General features: G+C 45.6%; 1 protein-coding gene across 1 annotated transcript in view; it reads right to left on the bottom strand.

Annotated features, from left to right (window-relative positions):
- ECPAS (Ecm29 proteasome adaptor and scaffold) overlaps nucleotides 1–20,003 on the bottom strand; it is a 121,056-nt gene that overhangs the window by 60,771 nt on the left and 40,282 nt on the right. Inside the window, exons 14-23 of the mRNA XM_056518777.1 lie at nucleotides 19,763–19,885; nucleotides 18,305–18,408; nucleotides 10,755–10,878; nucleotides 8,714–8,794; nucleotides 8,406–8,622; nucleotides 6,366–6,457; nucleotides 6,085–6,219; nucleotides 5,702–5,840; nucleotides 1,520–1,692; nucleotides 779–880 (exon numbers count right to left, since the gene is read on the bottom strand). Coding sequence (XP_056374752.1) covers nucleotides 779–880; nucleotides 1,520–1,692; nucleotides 5,702–5,840; nucleotides 6,085–6,219; nucleotides 6,366–6,457; nucleotides 8,406–8,622; nucleotides 8,714–8,794; nucleotides 10,755–10,878; nucleotides 18,305–18,408; nucleotides 19,763–19,885 — 1,290 coding nt within the window. The remainder of the gene's footprint in view (nucleotides 1–778; nucleotides 881–1,519; nucleotides 1,693–5,701; nucleotides 5,841–6,084; nucleotides 6,220–6,365; nucleotides 6,458–8,405; nucleotides 8,623–8,713; nucleotides 8,795–10,754; nucleotides 10,879–18,304; nucleotides 18,409–19,762; nucleotides 19,886–20,003) is intronic.

The following is a 20,003-nucleotide window of genomic DNA, read 5'->3' as shown; positions in this document are numbered from 1 at the left end:
TTAAACAGATTTGTATATTCCTTCTATTAAAAAATCTTAATCCTTCCAATAGTTATTAGCTTCTGAAGTTGAGTTGTTGTTTTCTGTCTAACTGCTCTCTGATGACTCACGTCCCAGGAGCTATGCAGTTCCTATGGGGATATTCTCCCATCATGCACAGCTCCCGGGATGTGACATCATCATTGAGCAGTTAGAAAGAAAACTTCAGAAGCTAATAACTATTGTAAGGATTAAGATTTTTTAATAGAAGTAATTTACAAATCTGTTTAACTTTCCGGAGCCAGTTGACACATAAAAAAAAGGTTTTGCCTGGAATACCCCTTTAAGCATCCCGGACAGGTTCACTTACCTATCCCCGCTGCTCCGGGTCCACTTCGCGATCCTCCGGCGTCTTCTGCATCTTCTCCAGGGTCCGGGCCTCGCTTTCCGGCATCGTTATTACGTCGCTGCGCACGGCATAGCAACGTAATAACATCACCAGAAAGCGAAGCCCCGACAACGGAGAAGATGCGAAAGAAGTCGGAGGATCCCGAAGAGCAGCGGGACAGCATCGGGAGCGGTGAGGACGCGGTCCGGAGTGGCGGGGACAGGTGAGTATTAAATGCACTTTTTACATTGCACGAATCCCTCAACATATGATGGATTCGACAAACGATGGGTCGTTTGGAATGAATTACCATCGTATGTTGAGGGACCACTGTATATGTTTAACATTAAAGCAAATCTGCAGGACTTCAAATACTCCTTGCTAGACTTTCATAGAGAATTGGAAACTTACCTCTACTGATTCCATTAACCCTTGCAGAAGCATCTTTTGATGAGAAAACTTATCATCCCCAACAGGAAAATATCCCAGTGTTCTTATGGCTCTTTCTTTTGCCTGCAACAATCAACCAGTGGATGAGCAACACTACTGGCAACTAAGGCTTTAAGGAGATCTGCAGCAGTATATAACTTATTTGCAGGATAGGGGATAAGTGTTTAATCACGGGGATGTCCAATTGCTGGGACCTCAAATGTATGGGAGAGGCGGGGGATGTACGAACGCTGCATCTCCGCCTCTCCCATATAGATACATGGAGGGGGCATGTCCACCACGGCAGAGCCTATAGGGTATAAGTTATAGGGTATAAGTTAGAGGGCATAAGTTATATACCGCTGTCATATCGTACAAGAACAACTTCAATAACTTCAAGAGCCTAAATTCAAAAATAGATAGATGTGTGACTTTCACATGGAAAACATAATGAATAATATTTTATTTATACAGCACTAACATATTCCAAAGTGCTGTACAGAATGTCATCATTCATACATCACACATTGTCTATAATCCTATGAACCTATAAAGCATGTTTTTGTACATATTAAGAAACTGGAAGACCCAGGGAAACTCACATAAACAAAGGGAGAACATACACAGGGGAAATATAGGTTTAAATATTTCCTACCATTTGTCCTGTCCATCTAATTTTTTCGTCAGTCCACAAAATCTCTAATAAATAACTGCACACATTACCTTATTAGTCTCTTTACCAGAAGGTATTCTGGCCAAAAGATTTTCTACCAGCTGCTTTTTGGTAAATCCAGAGCCGTCATCTGGTATAGTCAGAGCCCCATTCCGTCCAATCTCTCCCAAAGCCGTAATTGCAGCAATTGACAAGGGAGAGCTGTTATTATCCAATAGTGTACCTAGACAAAAAAAATAAGACACATTACATCATGCCAATATGCAAAAGCTGAAAAATATACCTCAAAATCCAGAATAAAGACACCTATTTGTAGACAGAAGAATGTATATGTTTCTCTTATGTGAATTCAAATAGAGAAAACAGACATGGTCGCACATCCACCATTTGTATTTTGATCTACTTGCTTCTCAGCATAAATTCAAAAACCAACAGGTTGTTAGTATACATTTTGATCAAAAAGTACAAGCCCACTCGCCACGTCAAGGCCACCTATTTAGAGTAGGTTCCTAACATCCCTAGCATAAAATGGCGTAGCACTGGATGGTGACCACCACCGCCGCAACACCAGTGCCCACAGGGGGAAAGACCCACTGGCAGCCTCCCAGCCTGACAGGGAGCACATAGTAAGTGAGCTTCTACACCTTGTCCACACTGGTGTTGTGCTGTGCGGCGTCCGTTGCTGCCGTGGCGCCGTGTCTATGGGGAGGTGAGGCCCTGGGACTGGTCTGAGTAGCATTGGGGCTGCTCAGCCAGTGGGTTGTCCCCCCTGTGGGCACTGGTGTTACGGCTGTGGTGGTCGTCTCCCAGTGCTACGTCATTTTATGCTAGGGATGTTAGGGACCCACTCTAAATAGGTGGCCTTGACGTGACGAGTGGGCTTGTACTTTTTGAATTTATGCTGAGAAGCAAGTAGATCAAAATACAAACTGTGGATGTGCGACCATGTCTGTTTTCTATACTTTAATTCACATTGTGTTTTCTATCCACCCTCTTTTTATGTTTTTACTTGGTCTGCACTCTACCCCTCCCCCTCAGCCCAGCCCTATATAAATTAGCAGGAAGCTGCACAGGGCCCCTTTCTTTCTGGCAGCCTCCCAGTCTTTTTTCTCTACTTGAATCCACATAGGTTTCTCTAATGTTAAGTGCAGTTCAGCAGACTGAAATGAGGCTGTGTATTAACACAAGGTAAAAAGGTTAAAAAAAAAAAATAATTTCAGTCCGCCACCGTTTGCAAAATTTTTTCTTTTTTTTGCTGCGCTGAATTCTGCACCGATTTCTGTGCAGAATGCCATGCAGAATTCCACGCACATTCCTTGCAGATTCCACGCAAAAAAAAAAAATACGGTCATTTCTGAGTTGATTTTTTCAGCGAGAACCGAGCAAATATTAATCAGTGTGAACATACCCTTAATCTGACTCTTGTGTGACAGAGGTTCAGTGGTTTCAGCCGCAGAAAAATGCTGGTATCGGGTAGGGTCACAAATGCCATACTTTGCTGCGTATTTTCCTACCCAATAAAGTCAATGGGCAGCAAAGTTAGCTGCAGAAAATATTTAGCAAAATATTGCATGTGTGACCCTACCCATACACAGTAAACAGGCTCTCTCTCTGTCGAGCTGGTATGCTGGGCAGGTATAACAACTGTCAAACTAAAGTCATTCTTTTTTTCTGTCACTTTAAATTTAAAGAGCAGACAGACTTATGAGATAATGTTTGACTTGTTAAAAACAACTCTATGGCCAGTTTAGCACCATCATGAACAGACACATTTTTGTTTGTTTAGTACCACCAGATTTGACAGCAGAAAAAGGTACTTCTCATTTCAGTGATACATAGGTCTTTATTTTTTATTTAGATATAGGGAAAAGGTAATGTGTCTGTTTTAAAAAAATTTTCTTTATAAAAAATACGTAGTTTTTTAAATTGTGTCCCTTTACCATTTGTGGTCATTTTCATATAAAGAATATGTAGAGGATAAGGCCGGAAGCTGTGATTTTGGCTATTTTATTTATTTATTTATAATGCATTTATTTATATTTAATGAAGTATCACTAGAGAGTTACAGGTCTATAGTCCTTTAGTTGTATAGCACAGCTCTGTGCAAAGGAGGCTTTGGGCCGGCTCACCATGCTCGCCTGCCTCCTCAATATTCCTTGCTCTGGCACGACCCCATAATGAGGGCTAGAGGACTAAAGACCAGTAAAGCAAGTGATACTTCAGTAAGTAACCCCTCATTTTAATGCTGTTCACCTGCACTATAACCCAGTATATTGGGTTTAGTGTAGGTGAACAGCCTTTCAGTTTTGCTTTAAAGAAGATATCCCATGCAGCAAAGAAAAAAAAAATACCTAGCCATTCCATAGTATATTCACCTACCACCTCTCTGACATGTTTGTGATTTTTTTTCCGCCCCCCATTGACCAGCTATTCAGCTAATAAATTGCAGTTACTTCCTGGTTATGGTGGGTATGCCTGTGATCTCAAAGACTACATTTCCCTGCATGCACTGCTCACATTTCCTGCTCTCAGCTGCCTGAGCAGAGAACTTGTTACATTCCCTAACTTATGTTAGCCACTCCCACATAACACTGAGCTCCAATCATAGCCCTATACAGCAGGGTGGCCACGAGGAAACAAAATGTAATCTCAGTGCTCAGAGAGAGGGACCCTGGAATTGAAGCTGTAGTTTTACACTGTAAAATCACTCCCTCCCCCTCATGCTTTACAGTGGCACAATCACCTCCCCCCTCCTCTTCCCTGCACTCCTCTCTCCCCAGTGCTCAGAGTGACAATTCTACTCTCCCTCCCCTCCATTCTCAGTGTGACAGCCCTACGCTGGCAGCTCCCTCCCCTCCCCCCTCTCCTCCGTTATCAGTGTAAAAACATTAGCAAGGAGAGGGGAGAGAACTATGATCTGAATCAGCCGGCATATAGGCAGTGCTGCTCAGCCAATCACTGCAGAACAGAGGGAGGACAGTGTGAATATTCATCAGATGGGAGGGGCTAAGGCCGAGCTCAGGGAGCTCTCTGCAGCACAGGGGTTTTCTGGGTAATTGTCACGTCACGGCCCCTGGATGCTGCTGATAACAGCCTGAATAGGGGGTCGAAAGTCATGAAAACCTGGAACAGCTGAATGTCCTGTCAGACAGAAGAATGCAGATAAAGCTGGTTTCTAAGCAGTATTGGTAATGGAAGTGATTTACAAACCTATATAACTTTACCTTCTGCACTAAAAGCTGAACAATTGTTTACTGTGAGACTTCTCCTTTAAGCCTAACCGGATAAAATGATTTTAATCCAATTACTAGGAGAAGCTAGTTACTTCTTTCCTCATTGATTTTTCTAATGGCATTCACTACCCATCATGCCTTGTTTTAAGCAGGTTAAAAACAAACCAACACATCCATGTTGAATAAACATGGTCACTAACAGCAAATCTGAACCTGCATAGTAGGTCTATGTAGTGAGAGAGACAAATGGTTGACTGCAAGAAAGCTGTGACTGGATGGCAAAGAGGTTGGCACTACTGCCATGGTTTTAGTTATAAGGGAAACCATAATAGCAGTGCTAAACAATGACCACCAATGGCATCTAGGAACGAATATAGTTAATAATGGTAGCTAAGAAGTATCCCATAAAGTTACCCCACTGTGGATTCAGAATTTACCGTCTTTAATTTGACCATTATAATATTTGACTATAGTCAATCTTTAAAGGAGTACTCCAGGATAAGAAAACTTATCCCCTATCCTAAGGATAGGGGATAAGTTTCAAATTGCAGGGGGTCCGACCGCTGGGGCCCCCCGCGATCTCCCGTACGGGGCCCCCGACAGTCAGCGGCCAGGGGGTGTGTCCGACCACCGCATGACGCGGCAGCCGTCACGCCCCCTCAATACATCTCTATAGGAGAGCCGGAGCGCTGCAATCAGCAGCCTCTGCCATAGAAATGTATTTATGGGGAGTGTCGGCCGTCGCATAATGCGGTGGTCAAAATGCGCTATTTCGGCAAAGAGCCGAGGGCCCCGTACAGGAGATCATGGGGGGCCCCAGTGGTCGGACCCCTCACGATCTGAAACTCATCCCCTATACTTAGGATAGGGGATAAGTTTTCTTATCCTGGAGTACTCCTTTAAATATACTAGATGGTGACAAATTTTGCCAGACCATTCTTGAAAAATGTAAAAAAAAGGATTGTAGATACCATGTTTATGGCTATGCAACATACTTACCAATAGTTTCCACACAAGCTTGGATGGTTTCTTCCTGTTCAGGGATAGGCTTGAGCTCTTTCTTAGTTTTGGAGCTGTCCAAGTATCTTCCAATCAGATATCCCAAGGCAAGTATAGATCCATGTTGAGCCTCTGGGTTCTGTAAGCAAATATTAAAGCCATTTCTTTCCAACCTATTAACCCAGTATCCTTTTCCCCTCCATGTTCTACTCAATAACATTGCTTTTCATCCTCTAAACACCAAAGGTGTATAAAAGAAGTCAAGAAAAAAAATTCCCATTTATACCCATCTACCAAGCACTTAATATAAATGGATGCATTATTGCACTTTACAAAAGCAGGAGTCTTAACTAAAAAAAATGAACAACAGTCTCCAGACTTACATGTAGATCCTTAGCAGTCTTGATCAGGCCCTGAATTAAAGACTGTAACTCAGAACCAGGTAAGGAAACTACAACTACAGCAAACAGCTGAGCTGCCAGCTCTCGCATTTCCTCCTTGTTAGCGCTCATCAGACTCTGAGAACACACATACAGAAGTGACAATTACTAACAGCAGTAACAACTGTCCGTAAAAGAATATGTCCAAACTGCAAATATAGGAGACAGGATGGGAGGGAATAGGTAATAGGTTCTTTAAATTCAAGTCATGTTCTGGTACATACCTTTATCCAGTCTATTTTCTCAACTAAAGAGGCAGCCAGCTTCTGCGGATATACAGATACTATCTCAAGGAGGCAATACATAACTTGTAAGCCTGCAATTTAAAATAATTCTACTGAGAATTTGTTTGTAGATTGTGTGTAAATAAATATATACATACACACATACACACACACTTTTGATGTAGTTACTGTCATGCTGTGTCAGGGGGAATCAATTTTCCGCATTTGGTTGAATCCCCATGGGTCAGAACTACTGTGAATTTTGCCTGCAGATTTGAAGCCGCAGCATGATCATTGGGTTGCTATATTGTGATTGATTTCACCACTTTCTGTGGTTAGGGGTAAGATCCATAGTGCATCTGCAACAAAATCTGCATGTAACACATACAGTTTTTGCTGCATATTTGACAGATCTGCATGAGAAAGCTTTTGGAATCACTTAGAGCATCATGAGAAATAAATACAGCCCTGGTTAACCCCGTAACAACGCAGGATGTAAATGTAAGTCCTGGTGAGCTGGTACTTAACGCACCAGGACGTACATTTACGTCCTATACATAACCGCGAGCATTGGAGCGATCCTCGGGTCATGCACGGCAGGTCCCGGCTGCTGATAGCAGCCAGGGACCCACCGGTAGTGGCCGACATCCGCGATTGCGCGGATGTGCGCCATTAATCCCTCAGATGCCGTGATCAATACAGATCACAGCATCTGCAGAGCATTGCGGTCACTAAAATGGATGATCGGATTGCCCGCAGCGCTGCCGTAGTGATACGATCATCCAGAATGGCAGACGGAGGTCCCCACACCTGCCTCCGTGGGTCTTCTGCTCTGGTCTGCGATCGAGCAGACCAGAGCAGAAGATGACCGATAACACTGATCAGTGCTATGTCCTATGCATAGCACTGAACAGTATTAGCAATTGAATGATTTCTATAAATAGTCTCCTATGGGGACTATTCAAGTGTAAAAATAAAAGTAAAAAAAAGTGAAAAAAACCCTCCCCTAATAAAAACGTAAATTGTCCAATTTTCCCTATTTCACCCCCAAAAAGTGTAAAAAATAAAAATAAAAAAACACAAATAAAAAAATGTATATACATATTAGGTATCGCCGCCTGCGTAAATATCTGAACTATTAACATATAATGTTAATGATACCGTACAGTGAACGGCGTTAACGTAAAAAAAAAAAAAAAAAATCCAAACTTGCTGCTTTTTTTATAACATTTTATTCCCCCCAAAAAATGATTTTAAAAAAATGTATTAAAAGTTTTAGATAAGCAAATATGGTATCAATAATCACAGCGCAAAAAATGAGCCCTCATACCGCCGCTTATACAGAAAAATTAAAAAAAGTTATAGGTCTTCAAAATAGGGGGATTTTAAACGTACTAATTTGGTTAAAAAGTTTGCGATTTTTTTTTCAGCGCAACAGTAATAGAAAAGTATGTTATCATGGGTATCATTTTAATCGTATTGACCCAAAGAATAAAGAACACGTCATTTTTACTGTAAATTGTACGGCGTGAAAAGGAAACCTTCCAAAATTTGCGGTTTTCTTTTTAATTTCCCCTATCAAATAGTATTTTTTTGGTTGCGCCATACATTTTATGGTAAAGTGAGTGATGACATTACAACGGACAACCTGTCGTGCAAAAAACAAGCCCTCATACTAGTCTATGGAGGAAAATATAAAAGAATTATGATTTTTTGAAGGCGAGGAAGAAAAAATGAAAAACTTAAAAATAAAATGTCCTTAAGGTCCAAATGGGCTGAGTCCTTAAGGGGTTAAAGACCTTTTAGAATGGCTGTTAGCGGGAGGGGGAAACAGGTGGCAAGTACATATCTTGCTCTTGTTGGCTAAATCTTAATGTTTAGAAAGAGTGATATGAGGCTGATAATGATTGAAATGGCCACACAAAAAATATAAAATCAGCTGCCAATCACTGGCTCCTAAAAACTAATTTTCCTGATAATCTGCCATGTAAAAGGGTCTTTACTCAAGCACTTGATGAAGATATTATTCTAAAATGTTACCTCCAGATGCAGACAACAGTTGTTGAATAAGGCTTATGTACATCTCCACAGGGTTCATGTCTCCGTTTTTGGAGTCTGGTGAAGTGACGTCATTAGACATTAGCTTTCTAACATAGCGTCCCAGAGCTGGTGCCTGGTCTTGCATATCTGCTAAAGACTGGCAGGTTGGGTCTACTCCAGCACTATGAGCCAGGCACATTCTCAAATATAGGATTATCTAAGCAGAGAGAAAAAGCCAGTATAAAAATGAGAGACTTACACATTGTGTCATTACAGGAGTGTTGCTTTATTTAGCCACAAAACTATACCTCTAGAAATGCAGCAGGGTTAAAAGGAAGGACAGATGTGGTTGTTACAAATTTAACAGGTGTTTTCATTCGGCTGGATGCCTACAAAAAGGATGAAATGAACAGTTCTCTTTAAGCCATATAAATGTCCATACACATACAGGTAAAAGTGGCAAAAATATTTTTTCTGCGTGGTATAAAAAAATCTAATAAAAAAATCAGCTATTACAGTTTTTCATTTGCAGATCTTTGTATACAGGTAAATTGGTAAACCTCTGTGGTGGGTGGGGGAAAAAAAAAAACCATTGGCCCTCATTTACTATTCTAAACCCGACCTCTTTTGTCGGGTTTTTTTTGTCGCATCTTTGTCTGCGCCATGTCGCAGACATCGTGCGCCAGTCTGCGACACGATGCGACATTTTTTCCCGACGGACCCGATGTGGATTCTCCCAAACCCGAAAAAGGGGAGTTACCCGACATTTCTGAGCTTTCCCACGTATTTATAAAGGTTTCCAACCCAAATTTGTTGTATTGTTGTGGATTTTTTCCCGACAGCTCAGAGGAGTTTGAAACCAAAACCAACAAAACCCACATGCGACAAACAGGATGCGACATAATAATAAATACCAGGGGAAAAAAGCAGTCGGGTAAGAAAGCAAGATAGACTTACAACCCGATTTTCTAAGTAAATGAGGGCCATTATCTAGGAGTCAAAACAGTATTTACATAACAATACTTAAAGTGGTTATAATGTTATTAAAAATGTATCCCCTTTGCACAGGACAGGGCCTGACTATCCCTGGTAAACCCTTAAATGGGAACTAAGCTGGAAATCACCTTATCCCCTATCCTAAGGATAGGGGATATGATGTCTAATAGTCTCCGATCTCCGCTGCGGCACCCCAGTCATTTGGTGCACAGAGCAAACACCACTCTGTGCCGAATAACTGGCAACCATAGCCGCAACACCCCCTCCATTCAGGTCTATGGGAGGAGGCGTGACTGCTACATACTAGCAGTCACGCCTCCTCCCATAGACATTAATGGAGTGGGATCGGAGTGACATCATGAACACTGAAGCCCCGAGCTTCCATGTTCGGGACTCAGCCGCTGCTTGCCCAGAGATAGTGAGGGTCCCGTGATCAGACATCTTATCCCCTATTCTTTGGATAGGTGATAAGATGTTTTCCGGCAGAGTACCCCGTTAAGCTACCAACTTCTGAAACGTACTAATTTCTGCAGTGACTGCTTGCTCAGCCATTCACAGACTGAGACCAAACACCATTGTGGCCGGTGATTGTCAGACGAGATGAGTACGTCTCGGAAAGTAGGGGCCAAAGCATTCAGCCGGGAAAGTCCGGCCCCATTCTAGAGATCAGGGATACATTTTTAATAGCTGGATAAGCATTTTAAAAGGTGATTTCCCATCTCCTAAATGGATGATCTGGGGGGTCTGACTTTTGGGACCTCCAACCAGCACACTCCTGGTCACCTAGCTGTGAAGGGAACTTCAACTGACGCTATTTAAAAAAATAAATAAATAAATAAAAAAGGGAGCATGCTGGGGATTTCCTACACAGACCTGCTGATGCCCTCGAGAAGCTCAAGCCATGAATATCTTTCTCACAGTTTCAGCTACAGATGCACAAAACAGTGATACCTGCCAGCGTAAAAGTTCAAATCAGATCTGCATTTGCATGCAAGTGGGTATCTCGGCAGCTAGCTACTTTCTGTGCCAGAGATTGGTACAGGAAGAGGAGCTTCCAGAAACAGAGCTGCCCTCTATATATTCTGGGAATAAATATATACACATATATTTAGTTTACATAAACGTAAAATTAGGGTAGGGTCAGACACAGCGAATCCACAGCGTATTTCATGCTGCGAATGCGCCGTGGGCAGTTATAAAGCAATGGTAGAGTAAGCTTCCTTGCTGTGTCTGTGTCCACTCATGACTGATGGCAGGAAAACCGGCCTTGTGTGACCTTACCATTAATGTTTATTATAAAATAGTTCTAAAAGATTCCACAGTATTTGTCTGTAATGCAGGATAACTTTTTACCTTCTCCATGATATGGTCTACCATTACTGGAAAAGAAGGAAGCTTCAGTGGAGTTCTGTCTTTTTCACTGTTTGTAGAAAATGTTCTCAGGGCTCTTTGTGCTTCCCCATAAACCTCCTCTCTCCTACAAATAAACAGAAACATTAACAGTATATATAATGTATCGATGAACTTCAAAAATGGTAAAAATGTAGCAAAATACAATAAAGGTTACTAAACGACACTGCTTCTAACTAATTTAGTAAAGAAGCCTTTGGTTTCCTCACCTTCCTGTGTGTGTGAATAAACATCATTTCTCTCTTAGAAAAGCTATGTACGGGCCCTATACTAGCAATAAGTAGAATTTTGGACTTACCGTAAATTCTCTTTCTCGGAGCTTCTATTGGGGGACACAGGACCATGGGTATATGCTGCTTGCCACTAGGAGGCTGACACTAGGCAAAAAACAAAAGAAGGCTGGCTCCTCCCGGCAGGATATACCCGCCTCCTGGCTCTGAGCAACTCTGTTTTAGTTCCAAAGCAGAAGGAGAGCCAACCCAGAAAAAACAGTCGAACACAACACCCAGAAAAAGTGAAAACCGACCAAAAAGGGAGGACACCCCCGCCCCGGAAGGGCGGAAGCCAGCTGGCCGCAACAAAACAAAGGGTGGGTGCTGTGTCCACCAATAGAAGCTCCGAGAAAGAGAATTAACGGTAAGTCCAAAATTCTACTTTTCTCGAGAGCTTCATTGGGGGACACAGGATCATGGGACGTCCTAAAGCAGTCCCTGGGAGGGCAAACCAACCCTGACAGAAAAAGGCTCAGGCGGAATCTCAAACCACCGCCTGCAAAACCTTGCAGCCCAGGCCTGCATCGGAGGACGCAAAAGTATGCACCCTGTAAAACTTGGTAAAGGTATGCAGGGACGACCAGGTTGCAGCCTTGCAAACCTGCAGGGCCGAGGCCCCGTGACAGACCACCCAGGAGGCCCCCACCACACGGGTGGAGTGAGCCGTCACGCAGAAGGGAGGCACCTGACCCTTACAGCAGTACGCCTCTCAAATGGCGGAACTAATCCACCGGGAGATCGTGGACTTTGAAGCACGGAGTCCCCTGTGCCCCCCCCCCACCCCCCCCTCGGGGAGCACAAACAGGGAGTCACTACGCCGAAAGGAGGAGGTGACCGACAAAGTCCAGCTTATGAAGCCGACGCTCTCTCGGATGGGAGGGGGACTGACAGAAAGAGGGCAACATGATGTCCTCGTTCAGGTGAAAGGGAGATACCACCTTAGGCTGGAAAGAGGGCACCGGCCGCATAACCACCTTGTCCTGTTGAACCACCAGGAAGGGGGAGCGTCAGGTGAGGGCGGCCAATTCCGAGACACGGCGAAGGGATGCGACCGTGACTAGAAAGGCCACCTTCCAAGATAGGAAACAAATGAAACCTGAGCCAGAGGCTCAAACGGAGCACCCTGAAGGACATCCAAAACAAGATTAAGGTCCCAAGGTGCAGTGGGGGACCGAAGAGGAGGGGCCTTGTGGGCCACGCCCTGTAAAAAGGTGCGAACATGAGGGTCAGATGCCAGAGGGCGCTGGAAAAGGACCGACAGGGCCGAAACCTGCCCTTTAAGAGAAAAAGGCACGTCTCCAGTCCAGACTGTAAGAAGGACAGGAGATTCGGCAGAGAGAAGGAAGTGGGAGAAAGGGAACTGGCCTCACACCAGAGGAAATACGCCCGCCAGGTGCGGTGGTAAATCCTGGCGGACGAGGGCTTACAGGCACGGAGCATAGACCGGTTAACACAAGAAGAAAACCCCCGAGCCCTCAAAACCGCAGTTTCAACCGCCACGCCGTCAAACGCAGCGGAAGTGAATTGGGGAGGCAGAGGGGACCTTGGGAGAGAAGGTCGGGACGGTCCGGAAGACGGAAGGGAACGTCGACTACGAGGCTGACCACGTCTGCATACCACACGCGACGGGGCCAGTCCGGAGCCACGAGAATGGCCGAGACCCCCTCCGCCTTGAGCTTTCAGACAACCCGGGGAAGAAGTGGAAGAGGTGGGAAGAGGTAGGGAAGGGCGAAGGAGGTCCAAGGGACCACCAGGGCATCTACTGCGAACGCCAGGGGATCCCGAGACCTGGCCACGAAGAGAGGAACTTTCCTGTTCTGACGTGACGCGAACAGGTCCACAACCGGCGTTCCCCACCGACGGCAGATCTGATCGAAGACCTCCGGGTGGAGAGACCATTCACCCGGATCCGCGGAGGTGCGACTTAGGAAGTCGATCTCCCAGTTTTCGATTCCGTGAATGTGCACGGCCGAGAGGGCCGGAACCTGAAGTTCCGCCCACCTGAGGATCTTCGTGACCTCCCTCATGGCCGCCGAGCTGCGGGTGCCCCACTGGCGATTGATGTACGCCACGGCGTTGTCCGTCTGCACCCGGACAGGGAGGCCCCGGAGGAGGCGGCTCCAGTGCCGAAGACACAGGAGGATCGCTGGAAGCTCCAGAACATTGATTGAGAGAGTGGACTCCGACACAGTCCAACGAACCTGGACCATCCGGTCCCGGAAGACCCCTCCCCAGCCGAAGCCAAAGGAGGGAGAGGCGCACCTGGGGAGAGAGCCGGATCCTGCGGTGGATAGACAAGAGAGACTTGTCCCACTGGGACAGGATGGCCCACTGGAGAGGACAGCAGCGGAATAGAGCAAAGGGAACCACCTCCATGGCGGCCACCATCTTCCCTAACACGGACATGCAGGTGCGGATGGGAAATGAGCCCGGCACCCGCAGGGAGCAAACTCCCGACAGGAGCTCCCGGAGTTTGTCCTCCGGCAGGGAGTGGAGCCCCAGAAAAACCAGGGACTGGGACAGATTGGATTCCTCCTGGTTGATAATCCAACCGAAACTGGAGAGGGTCTGGAGGGTGATGCTGAGGCTGGCCCGATTCTGCTCCAGAGAGGGCGCCTTGATGAGCAGGTCGTCCAGGTATGGAAGAACCGATCTGCGTCGAGAGTGGAGAAGAGCCACCACCGCTGCCAGCATTTTGGTAAAGACCAGGGGCGCGGTCGCCAGTCCGAAGGGCAGGGCGACAAATTGGAAATTAACCTCGGGAACAGCGAACCTGAGGAAGTGCTGGTAGGCCGGAAAGATAGGGATGTGTAACAAGCATCCCGGATGTCCACGGAGGAGAGGAACTTCCCCTGATCCTTAGAGGCGACAACAGATCTCAGAGACTCCATCCGAAAGTGCCTGAGGCGCACGTGTTGGTTGAGGAGTTTTAGGTCGAGGATCGGGCGAACCGTGCCATCCTTCCTGGGGACCACGAAGAGATTAGAGTAGAACCCTGAGAAGCGGTCCTGAGGAGGGACCGGAACAATCACGCCCTGGGAAAGGAGAGTGCGGAGAGCCACCTGAAAAGCTGCCGCCAGAGCCGGGGACAGAGGAGGGCGGGACCGAAAAAAGCGATCCCGGGGCATAGAACCGAACTCTATGCGATAACCCCGAGAAACGACCCCCCGAACCAAAGCATCCTAACGGAATAGCGCGAGGAGGACCGCCCCAACGCGGACACAACCTCCCGGGAAACCCTGGCCAAATCAGAGATGACTGGGAGAGGGAGGAGACCCATTCCGGAGCGGAATCGGACTCATAGGGTGAATCCGAAGCTCAGCCCCCAACTCGCGCGCGCTCCCAGGAGATAGGTGGACGGAGCGCGCGCTGTAAGAAGACTGGCCGGAGGATAGGAGGAGGGCCAGGTACAATGGCGTGCTGCTCTGCAAGTGGGCGGGGCTAAGCACAGGACCTTAATGCATTTTTGCAAGGTACGCTGATTGTTTGTGGTGACCTTAATGCCGCCCTCAACCCCCTCGCCGGGCTCTAGTGCACTTTCCTTTGCAGCGTTAAATGGTATTCGGAGGTCCATGCACCTACACCAGTTGTGTGTTGCCTGGTGCACCCCACTGATCATGACTATACTTTTTTCTCCCATGCGAGAGGAGTGTACTCTAGACTCGACTATATCCTTATCTCCCATCAATTCCTCCCATCTCTCATGTCCGGAACCATTGATCGGATAGCTCATTCGGATCATGCCCCAGTCTTCTGTACGCTCCAACTCCCTGCACTCCTTTGGAGGGAATTCACTTTGTGTTTGAATGAGACACTTTTGCTGGATCCCCTCTGTTTGGTTGATCTTAAATCTGCGATTGCCACTTTTTGGTCCACACATGCCTCTGACTCCACGCTGCCACAGATCCAGTGGGAGGCACTTAAGAGTGTCCTACAAGGGATTCTGATCCAACATGGTGCCAGACGCAAGATTGAAGCTTCCCATAAGCTTTCTGCCCTTATGACCCAACTGCACTCCCTTGAAACATGGCATAGGCGGACGCTCGCTGAGGATGACCTTCGGGACCTCCTCAGAGTGTGGAAGGAAATCCAAATCCTTATTGACAAGAAATACAATAGATTTCAACAGTTATGTTCTGTTTCCCATTATAAATAGGGTAATAAAGCCGGCAGAATGTTGGCGAAAGCTTTGAGAGACAAACGAGCCGCCTTTTTGTCTCATGGATCAAAGATCCCTCAGGCCGTTTAGAACATCTTACTTCTAATATACTTAGCACCTTCCATTCGTACTATTCAGGCCTATATGATCTTGCAGGTGTAGGAGGAATCCCCCTCCTCGCAAGCTATCCTTTCCTACTTACAACACACCGCCCTGCTCCCCCAGTTGGCCATCACTCTCGCAGACTTAGAACGGCCCTTCACAGTGGGGGAACTGGACTTTGCCATCTCCTCCTCTCCCTCAGGTAAATCCCCAGGACCAGATGGTCAGTTTTATAAAAACACTCCAAGGGGATCTATCCACTTTCCTTTTAGCCGCCTTTAATGATATCTCCCCAACTTCCTGCTTACCTGACTACTTTCTAACAGCTTTCATTACAGTGATCCCTAAGGAGGGCAAGAATCCCAACCTTTGCCAAAGCTATCATCCCATTTCCCTCCTAAATGTGGATGCCAAGCTTTATGCAAAGCTGATTGCGATGCACCTGGCCCCTCTCCTGGAGTCCCTGGTCCACCTAGACCAAGTGGGTTTTGTCCCTTCTAGGGAATCCTGTGACAATATTCTGAAAACCTTCTCCTTTATTCACTACACCCAAGTGGCCAAGCTCCCACGTATGGTCTTGTCCCTTGATGCTGAAAAAGCTTTTGACCGTGTGGGCTGAGATTTAATGAGGGGTGTGTTGGAGCATTTGGGCTTTGGTCCTCTGGCCCTTCATCGTATCCTTGACCTGTACCACAATCCCTCCGCTAGAATCTGGATCAATGGCTCCCTCTAAGCCCCATTATCCATCCTTACTCAATGTTCTGGTCATGGAACACCTGCTGCAGGCTATTCGCCTTAACGGTGATATCTGGGGCATAACGGTACGAGATCTCCACTTGAAGTGTTCCGCCTTTGCGGATGATCTCCTCCTCTATATCTCCTCCCCTGAAACTTCCCTTCCTACACTACTGTCTGTGATAGAAGACTTCGGTGCTTTAAGCAACTATAAAATACATCTTTCTAAAAGTGTTGCGATGAATGTCTCCCTCGACTCTTCCCTGACCCACAGGCTCTTTCCCTTCTCATGCCATCCCTCCTCCTTCCGCTACCTGGGTGTCCTTATTCCTAGAGACCTCTCCCGCATTGTTGATCTGAATCTCACCCAGTTACTTGCCCAGTTTAAGGGGGATCTCACTAAATGGGATCGTAAAGAGTTTTCATGGATAGGCCGTATTAATATCCTGAAAATGAATTTGCTTCCGCGACTACTCTGTTTCAGACGTTGCTAGTGATGCTATCTCGGGCCTTCTTTCGAACCTTGACTGAACTCTTAACTAAGTTTGTGTGGTCTGGTGGCAGACACCGGCTCTCTAAAAGACACTCTAGCTCATCCTAAAACAGATGGTGGTCTATTCTTCCCTGATTCCTCCACCTACTACCTGGCCTCCCTTGCTGCCCATATTTTCGACAGGTTCCATTTAGCATCTACTAAATTGTGGGTGCGCCTGGAATCCGAACTGTCCCCGTTCCCTCTCACCTCCCTCCAATGGATCTGTCCGGCTTATTGGACTGGGGCTCCCAAAAGCGCTCTCCCTTAAATTTCCAGGGTCTTGCTCTATTCCTGCCTACATCACCTCACCAAAGTGAGTGTTTTGACCCCTGGGTCCCCTGTCCCCCCTGATGGGAAATCTGGACTTTGCTCCAAGGTTCTCTCCAGCAGGTTTTCTCACTGTCCCATTGGCTTCCCCCTACCTATAACTCGGGTCCTCCTCCCTGAAGACTATGAGACATTTTGGGATCTGTCCTGCCCTCCTCATTACATAGGTTTCAATACCTTCAATAACGGCATTTCTATGACACATGGAGGGTTTTGGCTGAACTACATAGTCATAGTTTTTCAAAAGCCGAAACCTCCCTAAGTACTGATGGGCAAACCCATGTGATATTGCTACTGTAGGCTATGCTTCATAATCGTGACTCACGGGTCTTGTTGTCCTTTCAGCAGGGTTGGGTTAGGGAACTCCCCTACACCCCCAGCACTCTGGAATGGGAGACTTCCTTGTTGCTTTGTCACAAAGCCTCTAGAGCAGTAGCTCTTCAGGAAAAGAATTACAAATTGCTCTCTCTGTGGTACAGGGTTCCGGCCCTGCTCCATCGTTTCTACCCCTCAGTCCCTGATGTTTGCTGGAGGTGTGGTCGAAATAGGGGAATGCTTACTCATGTCTGGTTATCCTGATCCTTGTTAGCTGACTATTGGTCTTCTGTCTGGGCCTTAATTGCTGATATAACTGGTACTCAACTAGTTGATACTCCACAGACTCTCCTTTTCATGTTGCCTGGCTCCCCGGAGACCCTGAAGAAGAGCCTCACTGGCAGCTGGTGGCGGCTCAAAGGGTAACATCGAGGTGTTGGAAATCTGCATCCCCCTACAACCATTGATTGGCTCCGTGAAGTCTTGTATGTACAAGGTTTGGAGGAATGTCTAGCTGACCTTCACGCCTCCTCGGAGCAGTTTATTCAGCGCTGGCGTCTCTGGATGGACTTTGCCGCCTCTCCCCGCTTTTTGCAGTTTGGCCTTTCTTCTAGCTCCTCTCCTCCTCAGTGATCTACTTTTCTGCTACTTGACCTCTGGTCTCTTATGCACCGGACTCCTTCTCCTCCTTTAGTTCTTTCGCCTTAGCACTTTCTTTTCTTCCACTGATCCTTTCCACCTTAACTCTCTGCGTATTGTCTGGATCTTTGTTCCAGTTTTTTTCTTAAAATTGTGTTTATTGTGTTGAATGGATACAGGCTCTCCATATGGGAGCGTGCTATTTGACTCTTTGTAATGCATCTCTCTGAACTTCTTGTTTAGCTCCTATATACCTATTGTACTGTTTGTTACATAATAAACATCTTGTATGAATACAAAAAATTTTAAATATAAAATACTAATCATAATATCTAGCCTCAGTGCCCCACTAGCTGAAATATGTGACTCTTTGGCATGCAAAATATTACAAAAAAAATAGAACTCTTACGGATCTCCGGCTGAAAGCAACAGCAAATATCTGGAAGGTATGTGGTCGGGAGCAAAAACGTTGCTTGCAAATTTCACTGCTACTTGTCGAACCTGGACTTCAGGCTAAAACACAAAAACGCCAAATAATTCAAAACCTACAACTAACAAATAATTGTGTTCTAGTTACAGTGGTAAAATATTACACAAACATTCTAATATTTGACAAACAAAAAAGAAAAATTCAGTTTACACTGCTTCCTTATAACTGCAGTCCACAGGAGAGACACCACACCAGCTATGACTGGAACACTTGAGTTTCAAAGCAAATTCCAGAACTTGACATAATTTAAAAAATAAAAATACATTTAATAAATAAATTCACTCTTAAAAGAAATTATATCCCAGGACTGACTGGAGCCTTTTAATAAATACTTGCATCACAGTGAAATAATGAGGAGTAAAAAATTCTGCTGAGTTTTAAAGGAAATTCTATTTCAAAACACATTGGCATTTCCCTGAAGTCAGCCTGCAAGTGTCAGTATGCTGTAAGGTAATTGGGTATCCAGAGCAAAGCACTTCAGTGTACTGACCCTTTGTGAACTGGCTGCAGGGGAATACCAGTGAGTACTGAGAGAAAACTTACACCTTCGGAATCAGCATAGTTTCACCTATTCAGCCATGAAATCAGTTTGTGGGGCTAAAAAATAGTGACATATTGCATTTAAAGCAAAGCTGGTCACGAGCTTTTACCATATATAATGCATGGGAACGTGTTATATAGTGTAAATTCTTCTTCCTCACCATCCCTGGGGACATTCCTGCCTGCAGGGATGGTGAGGAAATGAAGTAAGTAATTCCCCCCGCTGGCCCTGCAAGTATTCCCCTGTGCGGGGAGCTATACTAACCTAGTTCCGTCTTCTCCGGCTATAATCACCCTTCCTCCTCCCATAATTGACAGCCCACGGCAACGTTTTGCTTCCTAAACAAATGAAAGAGCGACGACACAGCCGTGCCCAGGCTGTCAATCACGAGGAGGGGGTGTGATTACAGCACAGCAGACAGGACTAGGTAAGTAAAGCTCCCCGCCCAGAAGACTACTTACGGGCCCGGCGGCAGGTGGGACTTCCTAACTTCATATCTTCACCATCCCTGTGGCAGAAGAGTCTCCTGTTGGCAGAAGATTTTACCATATATAATGTGTTGCCAAACATATAAGGTAAAATCTCATGACAGGTTCCCTTTAAAGTGATATCAACCCAAAACCTCTACAGAACTGGTATCAAGCCCAAACCTAGCCAGAGCTGAACAGCAATAGCATTAGCCTTAATCTTTAGGGATAGTAAAAAGATTTTTAGTTTGCTCAAAGAGGTCTGGCCTGTGGCAAGCAAAGCAGTTAACAACTCAAAGAATTGTCTCACACATGGCTCTCAAGACTCATTATATAGATTTCTCTAAGCAGTTTCATTTCACTTTTTACCTTTACTAAGTATGACCCAACAAGAGCTTCCATGAGGGTCAGCTGAGCACCTTCCAAGTTAGTGTAAGCCCCAACCATCATTGACAATGCTTCCTGGATAGAAAGCCTAACATCCATATCTTCCTACAGGTAAGAAGCAAAGTAAGTGTTAACGTTGCATTTAAAATTTTTTGAAAGTTACTTCTTAGTACAATAAGTTCAAACTGGTATCACAGGTTTATCATACTGAAATTCCCATTAT

The sequence above is a fragment of the Hyla sarda genome, chromosome 1 (genome assembly GCF_029499605.1).
Source record: "Hyla sarda isolate aHylSar1 chromosome 1, aHylSar1.hap1, whole genome shotgun sequence".
NCBI classification, from domain to species: domain Eukaryota; kingdom Metazoa; phylum Chordata; class Amphibia; order Anura; family Hylidae; genus Hyla; species Hyla sarda.
The sequence above is the reverse complement of the archived record's forward strand: the minus strand, read 5'-3'. Positions and strand labels throughout refer to the sequence as shown.